The sequence below is a fragment of the Chiloscyllium punctatum genome, chromosome 38 (assembly GCF_047496795.1).
Source record: "Chiloscyllium punctatum isolate Juve2018m chromosome 38, sChiPun1.3, whole genome shotgun sequence".
In the NCBI taxonomy this organism is placed as follows: domain Eukaryota; kingdom Metazoa; phylum Chordata; class Chondrichthyes; order Orectolobiformes; family Hemiscylliidae; genus Chiloscyllium; species Chiloscyllium punctatum.
In genome coordinates, this window is record NC_092776.1 from 6,996,725 (window position 1) to 7,015,854 (window position 19,130).

The following is a 19,130-nucleotide window of genomic DNA, read 5'->3' on the forward strand; positions in this document are numbered from 1 at the left end:
GTTTCAGTGGTGAAGATAATGAATGTGAAGAGGTGGTGGGTTTACTGCCATGCAAGTGGGATGCTTTCACAGAAAGGCCCATTTAGTCAGAGTCATACAGCATGGATACAGACCGTTCAATCCAACCAGTCCATGCTGACCATAACCCCAAACTAAGCTAGTCCCATCTGCCTGCATTTGGCCCATATCCCTGCAAATCTTTCCTATTCATGTACTTATCTAAATGTCTTTTAAATATTGTAACTGTATCTGCATCCATGACTTCCTCTGGAAGTTCATTCTACACACAAACCACTCTGTGAAAAAAAATTCTCCTCTCACCTTAAAAATATGCCCCCTAGTCTTGAAACCCCCAACTCAAGGGAAAAGATACTTGACACTCACCTTATCTATACCCCTCATAATTTTATGAACGTCTATAGGGTCACCTCTCAATCTTCAGTAAAAAAAGTCCCAGCCGTTACAGCCCCTCCTTATAGCTTAAACCTCCATTGCTGGTAAATCTCTTCTGAACTTTCTCTAGCTTAATAATATCCTTCCAATAACAGGAAGACCAGAACTGGACATAGTCCCTGTACGCCTGAAGAGGCCTCACCAACATCCTGTACAACCTTAATAACATCCCAACTCCTATACCCAAAGGTCTGAGCAATGTAGATAAGCATGCCAAATGCGTTTTTTAAAACAAATATTTTTACTGAAAACCTTTTAAAATCTTTTACAAAACACTTATATACAAACAAAAGAATAACACCATTAAAACAGAAAAAAAGGCAGTACAAAAAAGCCATAACACAGTACTATTGTTAATAAACTACCTACGATTCTACCAGAACAAATATATCTACTTAACTTAAACTAAACTACAAACATATTAAACAAATACTAACTTAAACTAAATTCAAATAACTTAAATTAAATAATATCTCACTACTTTATTCCATCTCACTCATCACACCTCCACTGAGGCTTCCATCCCTGGGAGCACCATCTACTGTACCCGTATTCTCTTTCCCCCAGTCTCCTCCTGGGGCCCCACAGGTACCCTACTGATACCACAACTATACCACGACCCTAATTAATACTGCTAAAAAGGGCCACCACGCCTTCTAAAAGCTAAATGCATTTTTAACCATCCTATCTATATGAGATGCAAACTTCAAAGAATTATGTACATGAAGTGGAGGTGCCGTGTTGGACTGGGGTGGATAAACTAAAGAATACATACAGACTAACCTCAACTTTAATGCATTGTCTGAGCTGAGATTACTTTTTTTTTCATAAAATCTGAAATTATCTCCGGAGTGTGACTTGAAAGATGTTCCGGGATTTAAATATTAGTGAATCAAAATCTGCAACCCATTCTAAAAGACAAAAGATATAACAGCAATCTATCAATATATCGCATCAGTGTATGACACTATGATCTTTTGCAATAAATTCTGTCTCCTATGATCATACTCCACCAGCTACCTGATGAAGGAGCAGCGCTGTGAAAGTTTGTACTTCCAAACAAACCTGTTGGACTTTATCCTGGAGTCGTGTGATTTTTAACTCTGTACATGAACCACTAGGTCCCTGTTCTACAGCACTACCCAAGGCCCTACATCTTGCACAGAGAGAGCCAAGGGACATTGATTAGATTAGATTACATTACAGTGTGGAAATAGGCCCTTCGGCCCAACAAGTCCACACCGACCCGCCTAAGCGCAACCCACCCATACCCCTACATTTACCCCTTACCTAACACTACGGGCAATTTAGCATGGCCAATTCACCTGACCTGCACATCTTTGGACTGTGGGAGGAAACCGGAGCACCGGGGGAAACCCTCGGGGAGAACGTGCAAACTCCAAACAGTCAGTCGCCTGAGGCGGGAATTGAAACCGGGTCTCAGGCACTGTGAAGCAGCAGTGCTAACCACTGTGCTGCCCACTAAGGGGTGGGTTTGGCAGTAAGAGGGCAGTTGACAGAGCAAAGGTGGGGGGGAACAAAAGACAGTGTGAAAGGGTACAGTTAGCAGCACAGGCAGGACAATTAGTTGTGATAAGGGGGCAGTTGGCAGTGTGAGAGGGCAGTCAGTAGCTGCAGCAGCACAGGAGGGGCAATTGGCAGTGTGAGGGAACAGTGTGGGGGGAGTCAGTTGGCAGGGAAGAGGTACAGTAAGCAGTGTGAGGGGAGCAATTGGTAATGTGAGGGGAGGACAATGTGAAGGGGCAGTTAGCGGTGTGAGTAGACGACATTGTGAAGTGGGGGGCAGTTGGCAGTGTGAGGGGAGGACAGTAAAGGGGCAGTTGGCAGTGAGGGGAGGGCAGTTGGCAGTGAGGGGAGGGCATTTGGCAGTGTGAGTGTAGGGCAGTGAAGGGGCAGTTGGCAGTGTGAGGGGAGGGCAGTGTGAGGGGAGGACAGTAAAGGGGCAGTTGGCAGTGTGAGGGGAGGGCATTTGGCAGTGTGAGTGTAGGGGGCAGTGAAGGGGCAGTTGGCAATGTGAGGGGAGGACAGTAAGGGGGCAGTTGGCACTGTGAGGGGAGGGGCAGTGTTATGGGGGCGGTTGGCAGTGTGAGGGGAGGGCAGTGAGGGGCAGTTGGCAGTGTTATGGTGGCAGTTGGCAGTGTGGGGGAGGGGCAGTTGGCAGTATGAGGGGAGGGCAGTGAAGGGGCAGTTGGCAGTGTTATGGGGCAGTTGGCAGTATGAGGGAGGACAGTAAAGGGGCAGTTGGCAGTGTGAGGGGAGGGGCAGTGTTATGGGGGCAGTTGGCAGTGTGAGGGGAGGGCAGTGAAGGGGTAGTTGGCAGTGTGAGGGGAGGGGCAGTGTTATGGGCAGTTGGCAGTGTGGGGGCAGTTGGCAGAGTTATGGGGGCAGATGGCAATGTGGGGAGGGGCAGTGTTATGGGGGCAGTTGGCAGTGTGGGGGAGGGGCAGTTGGCAGTGTTATGGGGCAGTTGGCAGTGTGGGGGAGGGGCAGTGTTATGGGGGTAGTTGGCAGTGTGGGGGAGGGGCAGTTGGCAGTGTTATGGGGCAGTTGGCAGTGTGGGAGGAGGGGCAGTGTTATGGGGGCAGTTGGCAGTGTGGGAGGAGGGGCAGTGTTATGGGGGCAGTTGGCAGTGTGGGGGGAGGGGCAGTGTGATGGGGGCAGATGGCAGTGTGGGGGAGGGGCAGTTGGTAGCGCGAGCGGGTGGCGGTTACGGAGCGAATCAGAGCGAGCGCGGGCGGAGGGGGGGGTGAGTGGGAGTGGGGGAGGGGGAGAGCGTGGACGCTCCGGACGAAGTGGATAACCGAGTTAATGCTTCGCTTGGGCCGAGTGCGGTAGACGCCCAAATTCTACAGACAGACAGGATCGACCCTCGGGCCGAGGGACACTCGCAGCATTCCCGGTCGCGAAGCCTGTAAACCGGCGCCGGGATATAGCTGAGTCAATGGAGGAGTTGCGGCCTAGCGGCCCCGGCATTGCGGCGCTCCTGCCCCCGGGCTTGCACGCTATCTATCAGGAATGCAGACGACTTTACTCGGACCAGCCGAACCCGCTGCAGGTCACCGCCATCGTAAAGTACTGGTAAGTCCCCGCCTCCTTCACCCACTCTTCGCCAGTTGGTCTCCAGCCCGTTTCCCGAGGCCCCATGTCTGAGAAGGATTAACTTACTTTAAAAACCGTTTCATTTCAAATGTAAACGCACACTTTTTATTCGCAATGTTTGAAGTTTGCCTCCTTCACTTTGTTTGAAAAAGTTTGTGGCAGCTTCGAAAATGAAGTTTTCATTACTTTGTGTTCTGATGATGGGGGTGGGGGCTGTACTGTTTACCTTTTACAGACTCAATGTTTTGCAGAAAATGCTATTTGAGTCTATTGCTATCTATTGAACATCTTTGAAAACAACTGGATCCACGGCAGGGCTTTAAAGCAAACTATAAATAAACAACGGCAATTTTAAACATAAGAATTTGAAGCTTGCTATGCACGTTGTTGTGGAAGAACTTTTGTTTGTCGTACTGAGTTCATTTCAACGTGAAATGGTCTTATGAAGTCGGTACGAAGAAGGGTAGTCGATTTAATCCTTTCTAGTCATTTTTTCCACAACAAAAACGGTAGTCAGCAAACCTTTTTATCATCAGCGCTCACGCCAATCCAATAATTTTTTTCTAATTCCAAAAAAACTATGCTTTGAGAATTTTCAGCTTGAATTGGTAAAACTGTTAGTAACTTTGCAATTCTTTTAAATGTGAAAAATACATAGCCCAAAATTTAACTTGTTTAAGAGTATTTGACTATACTTTTTAACAATGTGTGATAGAAATATTGAATCCATTCACAGCCGACAAAGAATGAATTAAGATTTCATAAAAGTTGACTTTGAATTTTAAACTACCATATATTTTCATTGACTGTTGTTCAAATGTTGTTTAAGTACCAATTTATGCTATGTTATCATAAAATAGTTGTTCCGTGCTGCTGTATAACATTCAACACTTGTGAATTTGATCAGGGGAGAAGTTTTGATTCATTTCAGTAGCTTTGCGTCTAATGCAGGTTCACTTGTGGTTTTATGTTTGGGACATAGCTCCCTACGCAGGTCAAGGATGGTGTATCCATTGATGGCATTTAATTTTGAATTTTAGTGTTTCCATATGCTAACACATCCTACACAGTATGTGTGCTATTCCGTAGTTTTGGGTAATCTTGTCTTTTTATACTAGGCTATGAATATATTCAGAAAACATTGGGAAATTTGATTACTTTGGAAAATCACTGAATATATAAAAGGAAATTGTGATGAATGATTCTAACTTCTAAACTCTTTGTACACAAATCTACCTAAATTTGTTTCTGTCTGATTTTCCTTTTATTGTTGATTTCTGCATTGTCTTTATCTTTAGTGACCTTTCTCTTACATCAAGGCCTAGCATGAGCACCTAACTAACAAACAACAAAGGGTTTTTGTTAGGGTAGCATAGATCATGAATTCTGTTAGATGTTATGGAAAGTTTTATGATGGGGGGGGGGGGGGAAATGACTGCATAGTTAATGGTGGGGAAGAAATTTGTAGACTTCCACAAAGTCCCTGGTGAATGTAGGTTTCTCAAGTCCCTCCTTCCTTTTCCAATTTCAAATTCAGTGGGACTGATGTCTGTTATAAGACGCATGCAATATAGGACCAACACTCACTTTAGTTATTTTCTTTTCATAAGATCTATAGAATCTGTTGTAACCTACGCTTATATTTCTAGCTAGCTTTCTCTCGAAATCCTTTTTCCGAATTACTTTTTAAGTTTTCTTACGTTCTGTCCAGTCTTTTGACGTGCCATCCATATTTGTATAAGTTAATAATTTTTCACGTTTTGTTTAATTACAAGTGGTGGGTGTCCCCTTGTAATTTTTCTTTCTTGGTTGAATGTACCTACTCTTTTTATTCTGAAATACCCTGTTAAATGTCTGCAACTGCATTTGTTTTGAGTAAATCCTTATTCTATGTTTGTTATTTCACTTTAGACTGGTTCTCCTTTCATTCTCTTATTTAAGTTTGAAATGCTGCTCTTGGACTTGCTCTTCTCTCCCTTTAAATTGAATGCAAAATTCAATCGTGTTATGAACACTGGTACCAAGTGGATCCCTTCCTACAAGGCCAATAATTAATTCTATCTCATTGAACAATATCAGGTCAAGAACAGCTTGCTCTCTGATTTGCTCAAGAACGTGCTGTTCTCAAAAAAAAACCTAACCTGCAAACACTCTCTGAACTCCCTCTTTAGGCTACCACTGCTTATCTGATTTGTTAATTGTGTGTAATTTTGGTTTCCTTGTCTGAGCAAGGATGTCTACTGAGGGAGTGCAAAGGAGATTTACCAGACTGATTCCTGCAATGGTGGGACTGATGTATGGGGGAGAGGCTGGATTATTTGGAACTGTATTCACTGGAGTTTAGACGAGTGAGGGGATCTCACAGAAACTTATGAAATTCTAACAGGATTAGATAGTTTAGATGCAGGAAAGATGTTCTTGATAATTGTATAGCTCAAAACCAGGGGTCACAGTTGAAAGGGTAGGCTTTTTAGAACACAGATGAGGAGAACTTTCTTCATCTAGAGAGTGTTGAGCCTGTGGAATTCTTTACCATAGGAAACTTTCAAGAAAGATGTAGATATTGTTCGTAGGACGAAAGGGGAGTATGGAGAGAAAATGAGAACTGGGTAACGAGTTCGATGATCAGACATGATCATATTGAATGATGGAGCAGGCTTGAAGGGGTGAATGGCTTGCGTCATAGAGATGTACAACACGGAAACAGGCCCTTCGGTCCAACTCGTCCATACCAACCAGATATCCCAACCCAATCTAGTCCCTCCAAACCCTTCCTATTCACAGATGAGGTTGGAATCTGTGGGTGGGAGATCCCCTGAGGTGATGAGGTTGTGTATGGTGTGGGAAATGATGGTTTGCTGCTGGGGGTTGAGGTCATGGTTGAGGGGGGCGGTAAGAGTAGGTGTCTTTGAGTTGGAAGTCAGTGTGCCAAACTACCACTGCACTACCTTTGTCCACTGGTTTGATGGTGAGGTTGGGGTGGGAGTGGAGGGCTTCGCGTTGTGAGGACCAGAGTTTGGAGTGAGGCAGTTGAACAGGTTGAGGTGGTTGATGTCAAGGCAGCAGTTTGAAATGAAGAGGTCAAGGGTAGGTGTCCAAGTGGATGGGGTGTGTTGGAGGCAGGAGAAGGGGTCCTCATTGGTAGGTGGGTGAGTGGGTGTCTTATTTAAAAAGTAGGCACGTAGACAAAGATGGTGGAAGAAACGTTCAAGATTGCAGTATGTGTCAAACTCACTCATTAATCTGGAATCGTAGAGGGATAAAGGTGAAGCCTTTTCTGAGGATGAAATGGTTGTCCTCAGTGAGGGGGAGGTCTGGGGGAAATGGTGAAGACACGTCAGGGAATGGTGTTGGGACCTGGAGTGGGACTGGAGTTGGAGGTGGGATAGCATCTGGGACCTGGACTGGGGCTGGGTTTTGAGGTGGGGGCAGAGCAGTGGGCACGGTTATGGGGTCAGTCGTGACATGCCCAAAGGTGGTGACGCTGGTGTGGTTATGGGGTCAGTAGTGACCTCCCGACAGAGGTGATGCCTTTTTGTTTGAGTCCACTTCAGTATTGGCTGAAAACGCCAAAGTAAATATTTGATGTGAGTATAATTTTTGCAGGAGGCTTTCTGTTCATACAGGATAATTTGAGGTTATGAATATGAAATCATCAAAAATTAACTTGAGCCTACTTTTGACAATTTGTAAAATTGCCAAGAAACTGCTTTTCACACACACACTTTCATGTTAGTCTTAAAAGAACACAAACCTTTCACTAAGTTGAATAAGTTTATGGTTTTAGTATTGTATTTGTAAAGTTAAAGTTTTGTTGCTAAATTAGAAAAATAAAGATGCATAATTAATGAAGCTCTGGTGGAAAATAGATCACTGTCTATTAAGGGGAAGCGATGGCCTCGTGGTATCATTGCTAGACAATTAATCCAGAAACTCAGCTAATGTTCTGAGGACCTTTCCAGTCCCACTATGGCAATGATGGAATTTGAATTCAATATAAAATGTCTAGCATTAAGAATCTACTGATATGGAGATGCTGGTGTTGGACCGGGGTGTAGAAAGTTAAAAATCACACAACACCAGGTTATAGACCAATAGGTTTAATTGGAAGCACTAGCTTTTGAAGCACTGCTCCTTCGTCAGGTGGTTGTGGAGTGTAAGATCGTAGGACACAGAATTTATAGCAAAAGTTTACAGTGTGATGTAACTGAAATTATACATTATAAAATACCATGATTGTTTGTTAAGCCTCTCATCTGTTAGAATGACCATGTTAGTTTCACTTCATTTGTAAATCGCAAAACTTTTAAAAGTTACATTCTCAAGTGAACTTTAACAATTGGTGTCAGCCCAGACAATATATTGGGTATTAGCACCCCTCTGTGTTGCTGTCTGTGCCATAATGTTTAGACTGATTCTAATCTAAAAAATGAATTAACAGAATCTTACATGGATTCATGAAGTTTTTGAGCAAAGTACAATGTAACTGTGCAAGTACAAATTCACCCCACAAGATGACCATGAAACCATTGCGACTATTGAAAAACCCATATGACTCACTAATATCCTTTAGGGAAAGAAATTGGCCATCCTTAACTTGTCTGGCCTGTATGTGACTCCAGAGCCACAGCAACATAATTGTCTCTCAACTCGCTTTGAAGTTTCAGCGACGAAATGAAACTGGACTGACCACTTGGTATTGATCTCGGCACTGGAAAAGACAACGACAAAAATAGCCCTATTGATCCTACAAGTTCCTCCTTGCCAACATCTGAGAGCATGTGCCAAAATTGAGAAAGCTGTTACATAGATAGGTCAAGCAACTGCCAGACAGAGTAATACTTATGGAATTGTACCTTACAGACAATGTTTTAGACACCACCTTGGATATGTCCTGTCCCAGTGGTGCAGTTATATACAGTTGGGAGGGAGTTGCTGTGTGAGTCTTCAACGTTGACTGCAGGCCCCATGAAGTCTCATGGCCTCTGGTTAAATATAAGAAAGGAAGCCTGCTGATTACTACATACTGCCCTGCCTCAGCCCCCATGTTGAACAATACTGTGAAGAAACACTGAGAGTTCCAAGGGCAAAAAGTACTTCGGGGATTTCAGTGTCCCAATTGATCGAACTGGTCAAGTCCTAAAGGACATAGCTGCCATACTGGGTTGGCAGCAGGTGGGGAGGGAAACAACGTACTTGACCTCATCCTTACCAATCTGCTGGCTGCACATGCATATGTCCATAATAGCATTGGGAAGTGACTACTACACAATAGACAATAGGTGCAGGAGTAGGCCTTGTGAAGATTAGGTCCTGCCTTCACTTTGAGAAATCCTTCCATCACATTGTGTGGCTTTTATCGCCCATGCAAACTTGAACAGATCTAGCAACTCAAGACTGGGCTTTCATGAGGAGATGTGGGCTCTCTATAGCAGCAAAATTGTACTCCTGCACAATTCGCAACCTCTTGTCCTGGCATATCCCCCACTCAACCATTGCCATCAAGCCAAAGCAACTTCCTGGTTTAGTGGAGTGTGCAGGAGGGCATGCGAGGAGCACCATGAGGCATACCTAAGAGTGAGGTGTCAACCTGATGAAGCTATCAAACAGGACTAGTGAATGGAAGTGGACAATTAAACAACTCCCAGGAGGAGGTGGCTCCACAAATATCCCCATCGTCAATGATGGAAGAGCCCAAAACAACTGTACAGAAGAAAAGTCTGCAACATTCACAGCAATCTTCAGCCAGAAGTGTCAAGTGGATGATTAAACAAATTGGTCCCCAGTAATATAGATGTCAGCCTTTAGTCAATTTGATTCACTCCATGTGATTATTAACAAATATTTGGATATGCTCGATACTTCAAAAGTTATGAGACCTGACTACGTTCTGGCAGTAGTACTGAAGACGTGCTCCAGAACTCTCAGCTCCCCGAGCTAAACCCTTCCTGTACAGTAACAGTACTGGTGTCTACCTGACAATCTGGAAAATTTGCTAGGTATTTCCTGTATATTAAACAGGACAAATCCAACCTGGCTAATTACTGCCCCATCAGTCTACTCTGTCATCAGTAAATGTTGGAATGTGTCTTCAACAACGCTATCAAGCAGCGTCTACTCAGCAATAACCTACTCATTGATGCCCAGTTTGGGTTCCACCAGGGCCACTCAGCTCCTGATGTCATTACAGCCTTGGTTCAAACATAGACAAAAGCTCAGAACTCCAGAGATGAGGTGAGGGTGGCGTCCCTTGATGTCAAAACCGCAATTAACTGAGTGGCATCAAGGACCCCTAGCAAAACTCAAATCAGTAGGTATCGGGGCAAACTCTCTGCTGGTTGGAATCATGTTTGGCACATAGGAAGATGGTTGTGGTTGGTAGGGGTCAGTCATCTCAGCTCCAGGATATCTCTGCAGGAGTTCCTCAGCATAGTGTCCCAGGCCTAACCATCTTCAGCTGCCTCATCAATGACCTTCTTTCCGTCATAATGTCAGAAGTGTGAATATTTACTGCGCAATGTTCAGCATAATTTGTTGACTTCTCAAGATACTGAAGCAGTCCATGTTAAAATGCAACAACATCTGGACACTCTCCAGGCTTATGCTGACAAGTGGCAAGTAACATTTGCAATGCACAAATGGCAGGCAATGATCATCTTCATTTAGAGACAATCTAGCCACCATCCCATGACATTCAATAGTGTTACCATCACCGAATCCTCCATTATCAACATCCTTGGGGTTATCATTGGTCAGAACAGTGGCTACAAGAGCAGGTCAGAGGCTAGGAGTATTGCAGCGAGTAATGCACCTCCTGAATCCCCAACGTCTGTCCACTATTTACAGGCACTAGTCAGAGTGTGATGGAATACTCCCTACTTGCCTGGATGGGTGCAGCTCCAATCACACTGAAGAAACTTGACACCATTCAGGACAAAGCAGCCGGCTTAATGACCACAGATCTATAAGCATCCACTCCCTTCACCACCAATGTTCAGTAGCAGCAGTCTGTATTATTTACAAAATGCAGTGCAGAAATTCTCCAAAGATCCTTTGATAGCACCTTCCAACCCCGCGACCACTTTATATTTAGAAGGTCAGCAGATACGTGGGAACACCACCACATCCAAGTTCCCCTCCAAGCCAGTTACTGTGCTGACCTGGAAAAATATCGTCATTCTGTCACTGTTGCTGAGTCAATCCTGGAATTCCTTCCAAGGGCATTGTGGGTTAATCTGCAGCATGCAAACTTTTAGTGGTTCAAGAAAGTTTTCACTACCACCTTCTTGCGGGCAACTAGGGATGGGCAATGAATACTGGTTGAACCAGCGAAGTCCATCCAAGTCCCATGAGTGATTTATTTTTAAAAAAACCTTTAACATGACCAAGTATACTCTACTTCATGCTATCTATTGTCCCATATTCTTCAAATCATAGGGATAGAAATTATAGTCTTTTGCAGTTATACTGCAGTATAATGTAAATATAAATGACCATGAGAGTCAGATACAAAGAATAACAGTGGACCTGGGTTAGAAGAATTGTAAACCTGAAAATGTCGCCAGTTATCTAACAAAAGCAAAATGCCACTGAACATCTGTTGTGCAGAATCGCAATGAGAATAGGATACAGGAGTGGGCATTAAATATGTTTGAAGCAAGAATCTATCGGCTTTCACTAAGCAACAGCAATGTAGTTCAAATAGACAATTGACAGGATTTGATTTTTGGGCTGAGGCTGCATCTGAATATTCTGCATTCACCAAAAAAAAATCAGTTTAATGTGATCATGTCAAACTTCTGTGACAGTACTGTTCCCAGACGCCCTCACCACCTGAAATTCTGCTACTTAAATTTTAAAGTTATTCAACTTTGATTGTTGAAGCGGTTTAAGCTCACACCAAGTCTTATGATAGCTTGTTCTTTGACCTTTGAAGCCCACTAACTAATTTACCAGATACTATTTTAACTTATTTCTTGATCACTTATTTGGCCTGATTGAATTTAGGCCAGCAGATTTGGGAAAGGCTGTGGTTAATATAGCTGATTTATTAATGGAATACATTCTGAATCAGAACTGCAAAGTCTAATAGTCACAGTTAAATACATACATAAGTTAATGAGATACTGTGACTGGCATGAGAGGTTTTATACTAGATTAGTGGTGCTGGAAGAGCACAGCAGTTCAGGCAGCATCCAACGAGCAGCGAAATCGACGTTTCGGGCAAAAGCCCTTCATCAGGAATAAAGGCAGTGAGCCTGAAGCATGGAGAGATAAGCTAGAGGAGGGTGGGGGTGGGGAGAGAGTAGCATAGAGTACAATGGGTGAGTGGGGGAGGAGATGAAGGTGATAGGTCAAGGAAGAGAGGGTGGAGTGGATAGGTGGAAAAGAAGATAGGCAGGTCGGACAAGTCAAGGAGACAGTAACTGAGCTGGAAGTTTGAAACTAGGATGAGGTGGGGGAAGGGGAAATGAGGAAGCTGTTGAAGTCCACATTGATGCCCTGGGGTTGAAGTGTTCCGAGGCGGAAGATGAGGCGTTCTTCCTCCAGGCGTCTGGTGGTGAGGGAGCGGCGGTGAAGGAGGCCCAGGACCTCCATGTCCTCGGCAGAGTGGGAGGGGGAGTTGAAATGTTGGGCCACGGGGCGGTTTGGTTGATTGGTGCGGGTGTCTCGGAGATGTTCCCTAAAGCGCTCTGCTAGGAGGCGCCCAGTCTCCCCAATGTAGAGGAGACCACATCGGGAGCAACGGATACAATAAATGATATTGGTGGATGTGCAGGTGAAACTTTGATGGATGTGGAAGGCTCCTTTAGGGCCTTGGATAGAGGTGAGGGAGGAGGTGTGGGCACAGGGTTTACAGTTCCTGCGGTGGCAGGGGAAAGTGCCAGAATGGCAGGGTGGGTCGTAGGGGGGTGTGGACCTGACCAGGTAGTCACGGAGGGAACGGTCTTTGCGGAAAGGGGTGGGGAGGGAAATATATCCCTGGTGGTGGGGTCTTTTTGGAGGTGGCGGAAATGTCGGTGGATGATTTGGTTGATGCGAAGGTTTGTAGGGTGGAAGGTGAGCACCAGGGGCGTTCTGTCCTTGTTACGGTTGGAGGGGTGGGGTCTGAGGGCGGAGGTGCGGGATGTGGACGAGATGCGTTGGAGGGCATCTTTAACCACGTGGGAAGGGAAATTGCAGTCTCTAAAGAAGGCGGCCATCTGGTGTGTCCTATGGTGGAACTGGTCCTCCTGGGAGCAGATACAGCGGAGGCGGAGAAATTGGGAATACGGGATGGCATTTTTGCAAGAGATAGGGTGGGAAGAGGTGTAATCCAGGTAGCTGTGGGAGTCAGTGGGTTTGTAAAAAATGTCAGTGTCAAGTTGGTCGTCACTAATGGAGATGGAGAGGTCCAGGAAGGGGAGCGAGGTGTCAGAGATAGTCCAGGTAAATTTAAGGTCAGGGTGGAATGTGTTGGTGAAGTTGATGAATTGCTCAACCTCCTCGCGGGAGCACGAGGTGGCGCCAATGCAGTCATCAATGTAGCGGAGGAAGAGGTGGGGAGTGGTGCCGGTGTAATTACGGAAGATCAACTGTTCTACATAGCCAACAAAGAGACAGGCATAGCTGGGGCCCATACGTGTGCCTATGGCTACGCTTTTGGTCTGGAGGAAGTGGAAGGATTCAAAGGAGAAATTGTTAAGGGTGAGGACCAGTTCGGCCAAACGAATGAGAGTGTCAGTGGAAGGGTACTGTTGGGGACGTCTGGAGAGGAAAAAACGGAGGGCTTGGAGGTCCTGGTCATGGCGAAGTGCCCTGTGAAGCCAAAACAATTCACCATCTCTTCCCTGCAATCTCCCTGTTCCACCAGCACTAAAAAGTGTCTGGGAAATTTCTGTACTGACTTTTGATTTTATATTGGCGTTTTATTAGGTGTTACTGGATTAAGAATTTATCCACATGAATCTGATTTTATTGTTGTTGCTTTGTCCTATTATAGCTGTTATGCAAAAGAATCTCTTAAACTAAAGAGAGTCATAGAGGTGTACAGCACAAAAACAGACTCTTCTGTTCATTCCATACATACACCACTCTGCGTGAAAACGTTGCCCCTCAGGTCCTTTTTAAATCTTTCCCCTCTCACCCACCACAGGAAAGAGACCATGTCTTAATTACTCTCTCCATGCCCCGCATGATTCTATAAACCTCAAAGGTCACCCCTTGGCCTCTGATGCTCCAGGGAAAAACAGCCCCAAGCTATTCAGTCTCTTCCTTTAGCTCAAACCCTCGAACTCTGGCAAAATCCTTGTAAAGCTTTTCTGAACCCTTTCAAGTTTCACAACAAGCTTCTTCTAGGAGGGAGACCAGAATTGTAGACGATATTTCAAAAGTGGCCTAACCAATGTCCTATAGAGCCACAACATGACCTCCCTACTCCTATACTCAGTGCTCTGACCAATAAAATACCAAATGCAGCCTTCACTATCCAATCTACCTGCCACTTCACTTTCAATGAGCTATGAACCTGCAGTTCAACCTTAGTTCAGCAACACTCCGCAGGATCTTATCATTAAATATGTAAGTCCTGCTCTGATTTGCCTTTCCAAAATGCAGCATCTCACATTTATCTAAATTAAACTCCATCTGCCACTCCTCAGCCCATTTGATTAAGATCTGAGGTAACTTTTGCTGTCCATTACACTTCCAATTTGGTGTCATCTGCAAACTTAGGAACTATACCTCCTTTGTTCACATCCAAATCATTTATATAAATGACGAAAAGCAGTGGACCTGGTATTGATCTTTGTGGCACACGACTGGTCACAGGCCTTCACCACCCTCTGTCTTCTACGCTTGAGCCAGTTCTGAATGCAAATGGCTAGTTCTCCCTGTATTCCATGTGATCCAACCTTATTTTTGGACCTGATTTTTTTTTCTCCTTCATGCACTTGACTGGAAGGTGCCACTAGGCTTTAATATACTGACTTAAATTATCTCAACAATATTTTAGTGACTTAAAAAAATACAGTTTTTAAAAATTTGCTTGACTAAGCATAATCTTGCTTTAAATGTATCTTATCCATGCTTCCAAGCCAGGTTTTATTTATTTCTTAACTCCCCATGCCCTGCCTTCTCAAGCGCATTTGCAATCAATGAGTAAAATCCATTCTCAGTTCTCTTGTTTTTGCTTCCTGAAGGTTGGGAGGACCAGATCCACTGGACTACATCAGCATGTACAGAAATCCAGGGAGCCCAACACAGGATGTTCCAGAACATTGGCATTATGTCAGCTTTGGATTGAGTGACTTGTATGGTGACAATAGAGTCCATGAGTAAGTACCAGAAAATAAAAATCTCAAATACTGGCATTCCAAAATAAAGGAAAAGTTATTGAAGGTTTGATCCAAATAATTGGTTCACTTTTGTGAATGTGGATTAATCTATTCAGTATTCCAAGTATACTCTGTTTTATAGCTAAGTGGTTACAATGAGTTAAAGTAGGGAAGTTTTTATTTGAATGCATTTCAGAAAAAAAATCTGAAAAATGAATGCTATTTTTCAATTATACATATTTTAAAGATGTCTGTGAAATAAATTGACAAGAAATCAATTTTCGTGTCAATAATGTATGTGCTGCATATCTCATATTTATGAAAGTTCTGAAGATTCATTCAGCACAGTGGATTATCAAGGGAAGAGACTTCAAATCTGATTTGTTGTTGATTGGGACACCTGAAACTAACTGTAATAGCGTTAACTCCTTCAAGAATTGATCTGTGGAAATGGGCTGAAAACTGTGTTGCTGGAAAAGCACAGCAGGTCAGGCAGCATCCAAGGAGCAGGAGAATCGACATTTTGGGCATAAGCCCTTCTTCAGGAATGAGGAAGGTGTGCCAAGCAGGCTAAGATAAAAGGTCGGGAGGAGGGACTTGGGGGGAGGGGCGTTGGGAATGCAACAGGTATAAGGAGGTTAAGGTGAGGGTGATGGGCCGGAGAGGTCAGGAAGAAGATTGCAGGTCAAGAAGGTGGTGCTAAGTCCGAGGATTGGGACTGAGACAAGGTGGGGGGAGGGGAAATGAGAAAGCTGGAGAAATCTGCATTCATCCCTTGTGGTTGGAGGGTTCCTAGGTGGAAGATGAGGCGCTCTTCCTCCAGGCGTTGTGTTGTCATGGTCTGGCGAAGGAGGAGGCCAAGAACCTGCATGTCCTTGGCGGAGTGGGAGGGGGAGTTAAAGTGTTCAGCCGTTGGATTGGGTTGGTTGGTGTGGGTGTCCCAGAGGTGTTCTCTGAAATGTTCCGCAAGTAGGCGGCCTGTCTCCTCAATGTAGAGGAGGCCACATCGGGTGCAGCGGATGCAGTAAATGATGTGTGGGGAGGTGCAGGTGAATTAGTGACGGATATGGAAGTATCCCTTGGGGCCTTGGGGGGAGGTGTGGGCGCACGTTTTGCATTTCTTGCGGTTGCAGGGGAAGGTGCTGGGAGTGGAGGTTGGGTTGGTGGGGGGTGTGGACCTGACGAGGGAGTTGCGGAAGGAGTGGTCTTTCTGGAACGCTGATAGGGGAGGGGAGGGAAATGTATCCTTGGTGGGGTCTGTTTGAAGGTGGCGGAAATGACGAAGGATGATACGATGTATGTGGAGGTTGGTGGGCTGGTAGGTGAGGACCAGTGGGGTTCTGTCCTGGTGGCGATTGGAGGGGCCGGGTTCAAGGGCAGAGGAGTGGGAAGTGGAGGAGATGCGGTGGAGAGCATAGTCAACCACGTCTGAGGGGAAATTGTGGTCTTTGAAGAAGGAGGCCATCTGGGTTGTTCGGTATTGGAATTGGTCCTCCTGGGAGCAGATGCGGCAGAGGTGAAGGAATTGGGAATATTGGATGGCGTTTTTACAGGGGGCAGGGTGGGAGGAGGTGTAGTCTAGGTAGCTGTGGGAGTCGGTCAGTTTATAGTAAATGTCCGTGTTGAGTTGGTTGCCTGAGATAGAAATGGGGAGGGAGGAATCTGAGACGGTCCAGGTAAATTTGAGGTCGGGGTGGAAGGTGTTAGTAAAGTGGATGAACTGTTCAACCTCCTCGTGGAAGCATGAGGTAGCGCCGATACAGTCATCGATGTAGCGGAGGAAAAGGTGGGGGGTGGTGCCAGTGTAGCTGCGGAAGATGGACTGTTCCACATATCCGACGAAGTGGCAGGCATAGCTGGGGCCCATGCGGGTGCCCATGGCTACTTGTTTGGTTTGGAGGAAGTGGGAGGATTGGAAAGAGAAGTTGTTCAGAGTGAGGACCAGTTCAGTCAGTCGAAGGAGGGTGTCAGTGGAAGGGTACTGGTTGGTTTGGCGGGAAAGGAAGAAGCAGAGGGCTTTGAGTCCTTCGTGATGGGGGATGGAGGTGCATAGGGACTGGATGTCCATGGTAAAGTTAATCCGGGAGCGTAGGGGGATGTAGGTGAGGTCTCTGCTGAGGACTGATCTTTCATCCTGAGAGAGGGGGAGGTCTGGAGGGATGGTGAAAATACGGCAGGGCTGGGAGCTAGGACCTGGGACCTGGCGTGGGGGCGGAGTTGGGCATGGGGGTGGAGACGCATACGGTGTCGTCGTTGTGCAGGTGAGTGGGGGCGGAAGTAGATGCGGCGATGGCAACTCCGGGGGCAGAAGTGGCTGCGCCTCCATGCTGATCTCTGCTCCTGGATTAACGAGTTCAACATGCGGTGAGACATCGAACAATTCTTCCGCCGTCTTCGCCTCCGCGCCTACTTCTTCAACCAGGATTCTCGCCCACCCTCTGACGACCCCTTCTTCCGCCTCCAACATACCCCATCCACCTGGACACCCTGTGCTGGCCTCTTACCCGCCCTCGATCTCTTCATAGCCAACTGCCGCCGCGACATTAACCGCCTCAACCTGTCCAACCCTCTTACCCACTCTAACCTCTCATCCTCGCAACGTGCAGCCCTCCACTCCCTCTGTTCCAACCCCAACCTCACTATCAAACCGGCACATAAGGGAGGCACGGTGGTAGTTTGGTGCACCGATCTTTACACCGCTGAGGCTAAACACCAGCTCGCGGACACCTCCTCCTACTGCTCCCTTGACCATGACCCCACCTCCCACCACCAAACCATCATCTCCCAGACCATCAATAACCTCATCACCTCAGGGGATCTCCCATCCACCGCCTCCAACCTCATAGTCCCACAACCCCGCACCGCCCGTTTCTACCTCCTGCCCAAAATCCACAAACCTGACTGCTCTGGCCGACCCATGGTCTCAGCCTGCTCCTGCTCCTGCCCCACCGAACTCATCTTTGCATACCTCGACACGGTTTTGTCCCCCTTAGTCCAAGAACTCCCCACCTGCATTCAGGATACCACCCATGCCCTCCACCACCTCCATGATTTTTGCTTCGCCGGTCCCCAACGCCTTATCTTCACCATGGATATCCAGTCCCTATACACCTCCATCCCCTACCACGAAGGCCTCAAAGCCCTCCGCTTCTTCCTTTCCCGCCGAACCAACCAGTACCCTTCCACTGACACCCTCCTTCGACTGACTGAATTGGTCCTCACTCTGAACAACTTCTCTTTCCAATCCTCCCACTTCCTCCAAACCAAACGAGTAGCCACGGGCACCCGCATGGGCCCCAGCTATGCCTGCCTCTTCGTCGGATATGTGGAACAGTCCATCTTCCGCAGCTACACTGGCACCACCCCCCACCTTTTCCTCCGCTACATCGATGACTGTGTCGGCGCTACCTCGTGCTGCTCCCATGAGGAGGTTGAACAGTTCATCCACTTTACTAACACCTTCCACCCCGACCTCAAATTTACCTGGACCGTCTCAGACTCCTCCCTCCCCTTCCTAGACCCCTCCATTTCAATCTCAGGCAACCGATTCAACACGGATAATTACTATAAACCGACCGACTCCCACAGCTACCTAGATTACACCTTCTCCCACCCTGCCCCCTGTAAAAACGCCATCCAATATTCCCAATTCCTTCGCCTCTGCCGCATCTGCTCCCAGAAGGACCAATTCCAATACCGAACAACCCAGATGGCCTTCTTCTTCAAAGACCGCAATTTCCCCTCAGACGTGGTTGACTATGCTCTCCACCGCATCTCCTCCACTTCCCGCTCCTCCGCCCTTGAACCCGGCCCCTCCAATCGCCACCAGGACAGAACCCCACTGGTCCGCACCTACCACCCCACCAACCTCCACGTACCTCGTATCATCCTTCATCATTTCTGCCACCTCCAAACAGACCCCACCACCAAGGATATTTTTCCCTTCCCTCCCCTCCCCTCCCCTATCAGCGTTCCGGAAAGACCCCTCCCTCCGCGACTCCCTTGTCAGATCCACACCCCCCACCAACCCAACCTCCACTCCTGGCACCTTCCTCTGCAACTGTAAGAAATGCAAAACTTGCGCCCGCACCTCCCCCCTACTTCCCTCCAAGGCCCCAAGGGATCCTTCCATATCTGTCACAAATTCACCTGCACCTCCACACACATCATTTACTGCATCCGCTGCACCCGATGTGGCCTCCTCTACATTGGGGAGACAGGCCGCCTACTTGCGGAACGTTT

At 46.4% G+C, this 19,130-nt stretch overlaps 1 protein-coding gene across 2 annotated transcripts in view; it reads left to right on the forward strand.

Annotated features, from left to right (window-relative positions):
• Positions 1–3,236: 3,236 nt before the first annotated feature.
• Positions 3,237–19,130, forward strand: part of sufu (suppressor of fused homolog (Drosophila)) — a 103,200-nt gene continuing 87,306 nt past the window's right edge. For both annotated transcript variants that reach the window (XM_072557088.1, XM_072557089.1), the window contains exons 1-2: positions 3,237–3,552; positions 14,754–14,888. In XM_072557088.1, the coding sequence (XP_072413189.1) occupies positions 3,416–3,552; positions 14,754–14,888 (272 nt within the window). In that variant the 5' untranslated portion in view covers positions 3,237–3,415. The remainder of the gene's footprint in view (positions 3,553–14,753; positions 14,889–19,130) is intronic.